Consider the following 9527-nt stretch of genomic DNA (forward strand, 5'->3'; position numbering starts at 1 on the left):
CATTGTAATATAAGAACTCCCCAACTTTCCTGCCCTGTTCATGTCTATAGTCCTTAGCATAATACATCGATCAATGTGCATGCACATTGGATCCTGACCGGGAAGGGAGCATTTAGCCAAGGTTTCAGTTTACAGTTTGATCGAGCAAGTAATTGTAATTTTGTCGATTCCGTTTGTCGGACATTCACAGATGATGTCCGACAAAACTTGAAAGCGCCTATGGTCGCAGGCGGCGACTTTTGTACCATGCAGCGGCAATGAGCAGACAGAAGACTATTATCACCCCTCCAACGGTAACACCAACGATCCAATTTTGGCCATCATGGGAATCAGGTTTGTAAGGCATCGGTCGATCCGAGCGCGAAGAGAAGTGAAATAATGCTGCCGGTGCCATTGGATGTTCAGTGTAGAAAGGAAGAGAATGCTTGATGTATTGCCAATTTCTTGGGAAAGATCGCATTGATTTGGAAATTTGGAGGAAGTGATGTCTGAATAATATGAACGGAGACCTTGGAAAGTATATATATTCCGCCATAGACCATGCACACATGAAGCCCGTAGGTGAACATCAACGGATCACATGTAGAGGTACAGCCCACATTCACGAATACAGTGGCGAATCCAAAAGTGAATAAGCTCGAAGGCACAACAAAAAGTATTCACTGCAGACTTGATAAGATCGTTGGCTCAGCAGTTTCAAGTTGCATGTGGGCGACCAATAGTCGTTTGTCAATGAACTTTGATGGAATTGGTAGGCTGCCAATGTTTCGTATGTCTCTCCAAAGCCTGGTCTTTTCTCAGTCAATAATGGCGCCCTGCACCGAACTGCCGTGACGTATGATATGCTTTGTCGGGCAACGCGGGCAGTTCGTCGCTCATTCGACTATCCGACATGCTCCCCCGGCCTCGCCCAGGCGTATGTTCCATGCTGCGTGCTTTGCGCCGTTGTCGATGCTGAATGCACTTAAATATTATGACTCCAATGATACCGACGGTGACAAAAGCTCCTATAATGATGAGGGCTATGATTTTGCCCGAGAGTCGGTTTTCTTTGCCAGCAACATATTCGTATGGGGTTGGTACTGAAGTAGCTTCGTACTTGATCTCCGTGGAAGTCGTTGGAGGGACATCCCAAATCTCGGTTGGCAGAGAATACACTTCAGACGATGACGGTGTCCATTGAATAAGATTCGGATCCAGGACCCAACTGTATTGTTCGTCTTGCCCTTGAATTGTTCGCGTGGCTTTGGCGGTGGGCGTTGAGGCGATTGTGACAGCCCCTTCTACCGTAGGATCATCGGACATGGAGACAAGAGGGCGTACATCTGCAAGAGGTAATACAGATGAAGCAGTGAGCAAGAGAGCCGTCGTGGACAAAAGTGCGCCAAGCATGTTGCCAGGAATGCGTTGCTTGAGAGACAAATTTGGCGAATGGAGAATGAAGATGTAATATATACTAGAACCCTTGCATTACCCACCATTGTGTCTTCGCGCAATAAAATCTATCGCACTTGGTAAGTGTAAAACGACGAGACAAGTTTATAAGTGTGCGTATATCTTCCAGCGGAACAAAATATTATTTTGGTGTCCATTTATGACGACACCCGATCGAGAAGCTTGCGCATGCTTGACAGGAACTAATCAGTTACTTGGATAAATCCTTTGACCATTATGAACAAAGCGGTAAGTTAAACTGAGACGATTATTTACGCATCAATTTACATGAAGACACTGGCTGGGCAATCGTAAAGGTGATCATATCACTGGAAGGAATCGATATTGTGGTGTAGCAGGATAGATGAGGCTATTCGGGGATCACGTGTATGAGGAAAAGCACTAGGCAGGGCATAGATAGATCGATCAGGGCTGCCGAGAGGGTTCGAGGCATCATCCACTTACCTACCGAGGCCTATCGACAGAGTCAAATATCTACCTTTCCTACCTATTCACCGATTGCGGGTCGTGCCTGTGATGCTCCCTATTACAGAGGCATCTATACGCGACAATATACTCTAAAATGATTGCAAAGTAGAGCGGGTTCGAGTTTCACTTCTGGAAACCGATGGACGCATTTGTTTACCTGATTGAATGTGTTCGTTTCTGCTGCAGTACGAAACCGAGGATTGTAGGATCATTCTGCCTGACCGACTTGAGCGATGAAATGAAAATGGTTGCATATCACATAAGGCTATTAAAAAAAGTCTAGAAACGTGATTAGACTTTAATGGATCATTGTGGAATATTTGAAACTGAGATCAATCGTGATTGTTCTGTGCGATGTTCAATGGCCTAGCCCAGATCGTGAGTCTTACGGGACACAGGAGCATATACCTTTGATGCACTGTGTTGACTCTTTTGAACATGGTACTTCAAAGTCGTCTAATAACCCGGAGGAGAGACAGGGACCATGGGAGATTGCGCAGATGTGCTAGGATGAACAGGTGCCACTGTAGTCGTTTTGGGCCTGTTCTCCTTTACAATTTGCCCATGTGTAGAACATCGTACAGGAAAACGCCCACGTGTAGAAAGTTAGACGGAGAACCGTACCGACTTTTTGCCATCGGTTTGATACGCCCTAGGGGGCCGTTGTTGCTCTTCATCAGTCGATGCGTGAGGGACTATTGAGGTAGATTCGCTTCTGCCACGCCTTAATTTCCTCCGATTCCTAGCCAACAAGCAGTGGACAAGGCCTATGACCATGACAAGTAAGACCGTGAGAGGCAAGACAGTACACAAGACGGTGATGATTGTAGAGTTGAGTTTGGCTACTTCTGGCAGCGCATGTTGGGGTTGATTGGAGGAATCCATCTCGGTATTGGGAATTATTCGGTGCTGTAGGTAGTACCTAAGTACTGAAACTATCAAGAATATGTCTTATGTACCCGAGTGACCTTTTTCCCTTTATGAGTTGCATTGTCAGTGCCTGTCTCCGGCTTATCGTGATTGATGCGCATTGTACATGAACGTAGATCTTTGAACTCGAGCTATTTTCGTCATTATCACTGATAACAAGCCCTTGTGAGGCACCAGACATGCCTCAGATTTTGAGTTCTCGAAAAGTACATCGTATCGAGACGTCCCAAAAGATTCCGTAGGTGGATCTTCCCGAATTGGCACGGAGCTGATGTATTAGAGCACTGTAGCTCTCGGGCAAAGTCAATGATAGTCTCGCTAATGGCTCGGACTTGAACACCTGGTCATCTGACCTAGAAATGTCGGCATTGTAGAAGGCTGCGATATAGCTCGGATAATTATCATTCCCCAACATGCTTGAGAACTGCACTTGCCCTTCGAGAGAGCGATATATCACTGGAACTGCTTCCACTCTTTCTCCTGCTATCTTGCGTGACTTTCATGGGATCTGAAGTCGTACTCAGGGGTCTCATATGTGTTTGCGGAGGAAAATAGCCTTCCACAGCGTTTGGTTCGTTTCCGTGTGTTTGGATTGGTGTGCGCGCTCGACTATGCATGGGGCTGATTCGGACAGCCTCCGGACTTCGTGTGAACTTCAGGCTGCCACCAGTCAGGGATCGTTGATGTTTCCTCTTGGGTACCACCGCTGGCAGTTCAAGTCTGGAATTGATTCCCATCCATAAAGCCTCTTCGTCCTCATCGCCAGGTACTCGCCAGCCCCCAACGCCTTCAAAATCCCTAGTAATCTCGCCTGTGCCAATAAGAGACGCAAACGACCCACTCTTGTTATGGAGCCGTGGAGTATTAGACGTCGGTACGGCGGTTTCCAAGGATGAGGCGGTGCTTGCGATGCTGCTCCGTCGATGACGAGTGCGATTGGGAGACAAGCGGCTCGGGGACGGCTGTTTGGATGGAATCTTGGGCGGTGGAGGAAAGAAGAAGGCATGGAACAAAGCGACTCCAAGCTCGAAGTAAACAATCGACACGCGTACGGCAAGAGTACTGATGGCGAGAAGAGTTGTAAGCACAGCAAAGACGGCAAGCGGAATAGATACCAGCAAGAGTAATGGCGGACCGAGGAGATATAGAGGGCTTCTGAAACTGCCGGCCATGGTGTTCCTTGTAAGTCCTACCACAGATTTCGAGATCATCACGCAGATTTGAGGATGATAGAGATGGCACAAGAAATCATTCCGTTTGCTATGAAAGAGCACTCTCGTTTCGCCAATTCGTTACTCGGTCGTTCTGGAGGTTCGTACCTGGTAGAAGCTCTGACATGTGAAGACAACCACCGGAGAATCACCAAACGCTGCTACAAACTATCGATAAGCCCCGGCTGGCTCCGCTCGCCGAGTGGCCAATCATATCCTTTCACCAATACAACATCAGCTAAACCAGATCAATCACATTTAATAAATAAAGGCATTCTATGTTGATAGTCTACGTAAAAGATTGAACAGACTAATGGCAAGTGCTGAAATTAACAATGACAAATAACATTAGTGTTCTGCCTTTCACACTTTGATATTCACCTAGTTCTATTGTTACCTCTTAAGCCTTTTGACAGTCGCAGTGGGTTTCCCCTTTATTCACAATTCGGATGTCCCAAAGTCGGGTATAATATGCCCCGAGGAAGGTTTTCTGCTCACACATCGTCTGCCAGTATTCATTGAACAGAATTACAAGATGGAGCAACAAAACTGCAATAACCCCCGCCAGCAATTCTCCGGCACACGTGCTATACCTTCAATTGTTCGCCAAAATGACGCAGTATATTCTACGCAATATGCTGAGCGGTATTGGCGGCCTCGGTATACCCTTGCTGAGAAGCGCAGGTTTGCACGGCAGAAGAAGGCTCAATGGAAAAGAGAGACGCCCCCAGAGAGGCCTGCACTTAGGTCACGATTGGAAGCTCTTGCTATCAAAACCATCGACGACATTATTGACTCCTTTTTAACTCTGCGCAACGCAAAAGGTGGAACGCGGGACGAGCAACAGGCTAAGGAGTCTCTCAACTATATTCTTAATACTCTCCAGGCTCGTGTATCTCATGATGAGAAGATCCAGAGGCATAGAGAAGGCCGAGCAGCGAAGAGGTATGCACACCGGTCACGGCGAGCACAGGAACAGCAGGGTGGCGCCGCTCAGTCTCAGCGGGCTCCCAAACCCCAGGCAGAACAGGTTGACTTGTGTGAATACTACTAAATATCATCTATCCGTTCACTACTGTATTACTTCGCACGGCATATTGTTAGTATTAGATGTTAACTATCTGCCCATACTGCGTATTACTTGTACAAATTGTTACCAATCTGTTTCCCCATGTTTTACTAGCATTCTGAGATCTTAGCGCCTCTGCGATTAGGGCGTACTGTCAAATTCAGTGTACTGTTGTTTCTCAAACACTTGTGTATAAGCCAATGAACAAGACTGTTAGTACCTCTCTGCTTCTTAGACCTGGTAAAGTATCATTAAAGAATATTGTAATACTATACTATAACTATTAATATACTATTTTAGCTATTATAGAGGCTTAGGAATAGTAGTAAAATGCCCTTGCAACTATGTATGGACTTTGAGCACGCGGGTTCGCCTAATTAGTGTTGTGGGGGGGGGCGCTCCCATCTTCGTACTGTTTACTCAAAACGGAAGTATAATGGCCCCTACCTCTGTCGCCAAGCGCTCCTTGACAAGCTGACCATCTCTCTACTATGTAAATGAAATGTTTCTGTGAATGCTGTAGCACAGCCTGCGCAGTGGGCACCTGTATGTATGCTGTTTAGAACGCGGCCTGCCCCCTAGCAGCCATAGGTTGCATGGCATGTCCACTTCGCCGCCTCCAATCAAGGTCTATAATCATTGTCAATCATCTTGCAACGCAGAATTTTGGGTCTAATCAAAGGGTTTGTTGCTATGTACTGTAATGTAATGACGCTGGCCGTCGCTGGCGGAGAACTGCTTTGTATCAACAGGAACCCTTCATGCACCATCGGGACTTGGACAGTTATCGGTAGTTTCCTTGCGACAACTCTGCGGTTGAAGAGGGACTTGTAGCCCCTGGAGTTTCTACTATATACTGGCTTTGGTTTCCTGATTGATGTTGCATTGATTGGAAACTATTCATTTCTGATTGAGAGTTTTGGTCCATTGCATTTTGGTGAAGTGGGTACTGTTGGTAACTGCCAGCTTGACTGTGCGCTACACGTCCTCCATTCTGCTGAATCTTCTTATTTTTGCGTTTGTGTAGGCAATACCACATAAACGCAGCGCCCAAGGCTATACCGATCAAGGGCCCTACGACAACACCGGAGATCCAAGTTTTACTCTTCGATGACGAGCTTTGATTGACGACTTGTTCTGTAGATGTTGGGGCGCTGGAACCTGAGGAGGTGGCACTGGTAGAGGTTGTGGCGATGCTTGAAATTTCTGCTGTGGCAGAAATGCTACCTACGGATGCACTCAGTATTAGGTCATTCGTTTCCAATACCTTGGGAACCTACTACTTGACTGTGTACTAGATGCCTCTACAAGACCACTAATCTTGAATCCAGGCGATGAAACTTCCTGGGGGGGTGGGTAATCAGCATCGTACAAGGTAAAGCGAAACACCCATAAAGAATCATCTGAGAATGCATTAGATGCAATGTTAACGTTCCAGTCGTAGGATGTGGTCGTGGTGAGATCAATACCGCCTAGGCGCGAGTCAGTTTACCCTGCACACTACGGAGGCCATTAAGACTATGAGAAGATCTAGAGGTTTTCTTACGTCCAATTTTTGTGGCATACGTTGTCCCATTGAAGTTCCTAATCCACAGGTCGACTTTTCTCGTATCGCACGAAGGACAGTGGATCCCAAAAAATCTTGGGAGACTTGACTTCCAGATCAAGGTGAATTTGGTACCACTCTGGAGTAGTGTGGAGCCATCGGGAACTGCAGGTGCAGTGAAATTGTCTTGTATGGTTTGGCACCAGATCTGCAGTGGGAGGAAGAAAAATGTCAAGAGGAGAAGAAATGATAGTTCCATCTTTGAGGTCGTACTAAAGTGGTGCGGAGAGTCGTGCAGTGAAGCTGACTACCAGAATGCCAGACCAGCTGGGGTATAAGAAGATTTGCGGGCAACTACTACTTTGGAAGTCGTGTTTGTGGCACAGTGAATGCATATGCAGAAGGTGTATCTTCTACCGACCTGCATCCAATGGAGTTCTTAACAAGAATGAAATGAGATCTAACACACACGGTTTGCGGTAACAAGGCGTAATCGGACCAATGATGCAGTGCTATTAACGGCACCAATAGATTGTAGCACGGACTCATAACCTACCAAAACAAGTAGAGGATATAGGGGTATATCTTCAGCTACAAGGCTACAACCTGCAGAGAGCCTAATGTTCAGCTGAAGGACTTTTATGTTGTGGTGAGCGCTAATGTTGCGAAACTGCAGCCAATCTTACAGCATGCACACGGCAAGCCTATGAAGCACTTCACGCGTTTCAGCAAGATGTATCCTAACCGTGCTAAGAAACGCCATACCGCGGATACAGCCGAGATTTGGATGCCAAAACATAAATATAGCGGGGCAAATCCGTAATGTGGGGGGGAAACGGGCATCAAGTCCCGGTCATAGAGTATGAGCCTTGCATAACAGCATATTTTAAGTATTAAATGTTAACTATCCGTCTATACTGCTTATTACTCGTACCGATTGTTACCTATCCGTTTCTCCATGTTGTACTAGCCTTCTAAGACCTTATCGCCTCTAGGATTAGGACATGCTGTCGAATTTAGTTAGTATCTTTGTTATTACTCAAAACTACACAAAGGCCTTTTAAAACCAGGCGGATGGTGCCTCTCTTCCTTTGTTAACGAAGTATTGTCATTTTAGAACCAGGCAGTCGGTTCTTCTGTTCTTCTGTCACTTAATGAAGCATTATCATTTTAGAAGCAGGCGGTCGGTACCTCTCTTCCTTTGTTACCTAATGAAGCATTGTCAACGAGCGTTGTAAAGTGTGTGTATTATGCTGTAAAATTAACACACAACAAGTTATTCATGTCATTATGCACTCAAGATACGACAAAGGCATGGATTTATAAAACGCAAAGCAGCTCCCAGAAAATTAATGATCCCATATTGCACTCCGAATTGTATTCTACCTCCGCTGATACATCAATTCAACATGTCTCCTCACTTCTCTTTCGGATCTGGCAACTATACTGCAAAGCCACTACGTGCAGATGCTGATAAGCAGACGGCAGAACCCTGGTGGGCGGGAATTGTGGCGTGGGTGGTGGTGATTGTGGGGTTACCAACGTTCTTAATCATTTTCCACAAATTGGTGGTGAAGCGGATTCTCAAACGTCGTGAAGCTAGGCGCCAGCAGGACGTCGAAGCAAGCAGCGCAGGTAAGACCACTCCATCGCGGAGCCTTCCCCAACGAATAAAGGATATGTTCTCAGCTACGAAGCTGGAGCCTGAACATTTGCCACCCAAGGACTTTGATACAGATGTGGACGATGAAATTGCCCGGCCGCAGCCAGCGTTAAAGCCATGCGGACACAGCCGAGACTTGTATGCCAACGTATAACTACGGCTTGACAGTTCTGTCGCGTGGGTGAGGGCATGGACGTTAGTTGCGGTTCAACAACTTAAGTTATTAGAAGTATGCAATAGAGTATAACCACAACAAGACAAACACTGTAGTAAAATTTGCTTCCCTGTTACAAAATAGCCATTCATTTATTAAGTGAAGAGTCAATACCTAATCGAGTAACAGAAATTATGTTCAAACATTGAAGAACAAAACATTGCCTCCCATTGTCATCTACATAGTGGTCAGTGGTCACCATAAGAAGGGTAATCTGTTTCTGCTTTGGCAAGTGAAGACTAAGTTCGTGAGGCGACCAAGCTAAGTTGCCGTTTAGAAGGAAAAGCAAATCCAACCGGTCGAAATTCTCTTGGTCGAAGAGGTTGACAGAAAGTAAACTTTCCGTGAACCTTTAGTGGAATTGAGGAACTTGATAGATGGTGGAGTGTGTGCTCTGATCAAATATGCTTCTTAGTTGGCATTTACCCCCCATCGGGCGAGGTATTCCACACAGTACCTCCGGAAGGATTGATGGTGATTGACTGATAAGCATGCCACTCTCAAAAGTTGACTTTGTCAAGCTGTCTTGTCGATACCGTACGCTTGATTAGCATGCGCTTCCGCCGTTGCTCAGATGAATGGAATGTCTGCGAAGGTTAGCATCATCTTTAGGAACGAAAATTCTTTTTCCTCACCTTAGGGAAGCCAACCACTAACGTAGATTCTTTGTAGAAAGAAACATTTAGATTAAAAAAGACTTTGTAATACTCTGTACTCCGCCTCTAACGAATTGTGAAATAATTTCTGGCCGCGAAAAGAAGATAATAGACAGTGCCGTATGATAAGCAGGCATCCATGAGTGCGCCTACATTAAAGCAAAGGCCTCTGTCAAACTGTGGTACCAAATCTCACTCATGAGTGAAATTTCCTTCAAAGATTCACCATCCAAAGAAGTCTGAATCACCTCCTCCCAGTGCCTGCAATCCAAAGGCAGTGATCATCTTATTATTTCTTTTCCCTCCGTGTCCTTG

General features: G+C 45.9%; 5 protein-coding genes across 5 annotated transcripts; 2 read left to right on the plus strand and 3 right to left on the minus strand.

Moving 5' to 3' along the window:
* Window positions 1–801: 801 nt before the first annotated feature.
* On the minus strand, window positions 802–1392 carry BU24DRAFT_409901 (uncharacterized protein; the record flags this gene model as incomplete). Its single annotated transcript, XM_033525950.1, has 1 exon — window positions 802–1392. The coding sequence occupies one exon, from the start codon at window positions 1390–1392 to the stop codon at window positions 802–804; it is 591 nt and encodes a 196-aa protein (XP_033382473.1).
* A 1862-nt stretch (window positions 1393–3254) lies between these two features.
* On the minus strand, window positions 3255–4025 carry BU24DRAFT_462948 (uncharacterized protein; the record flags this gene model as incomplete). Its single annotated transcript, XM_033532061.1, has 1 exon — window positions 3255–4025. One exon carries the CDS (start codon window positions 4023–4025, stop codon window positions 3255–3257), a length of 771 nt encoding a protein of 256 aa, XP_033382474.1.
* Window positions 4026–4393: 368 nt separating this feature from the next.
* BU24DRAFT_481553 (uncharacterized protein) lies at window positions 4394–5118 on the plus strand (the record flags this gene model as incomplete). Its single annotated transcript, XM_033533177.1, has 1 exon — window positions 4394–5118. The coding sequence occupies exon 1, from the start codon at window positions 4600–4602 to the stop codon at window positions 5116–5118; it is 519 nt and encodes a 172-aa protein (XP_033382475.1). The 5' UTR covers window positions 4394–4599.
* A 623-nt stretch (window positions 5119–5741) lies between these two features.
* On the minus strand, window positions 5742–6938 carry BU24DRAFT_481557 (uncharacterized protein; the record flags this gene model as incomplete). The annotated part of the gene is made up of 3 exons (XM_033533178.1): window positions 5742–6339; window positions 6417–6605; window positions 6680–6938. The coding sequence occupies 3 exons, from the start codon at window positions 6936–6938 to the stop codon at window positions 5918–5920; spliced, it is 870 nt and encodes a 289-aa protein (XP_033382476.1). The 3' UTR covers window positions 5742–5917.
* Window positions 6939–8088: 1150 nt separating this feature from the next.
* BU24DRAFT_409905 (uncharacterized protein) lies at window positions 8089–8821 on the plus strand (the record flags this gene model as incomplete). Its single annotated transcript, XM_033525951.1, has 3 exons — window positions 8089–8314; window positions 8369–8480; window positions 8686–8821. The coding sequence occupies 3 exons, from the start codon at window positions 8089–8091 to the stop codon at window positions 8819–8821; spliced, it is 474 nt and encodes a 157-aa protein (XP_033382477.1).
* Between the last annotated feature and the right edge of the window lie 706 nt (window positions 8822–9527).

The sequence above is a fragment of the Aaosphaeria arxii genome, assembly GCF_010015735.1.
Source record: "Aaosphaeria arxii CBS 175.79 unplaced genomic scaffold BU24scaffold_5, whole genome shotgun sequence".
Taxonomy (NCBI): Eukaryota; Fungi; Ascomycota; class Dothideomycetes; order Pleosporales; genus Aaosphaeria; species Aaosphaeria arxii.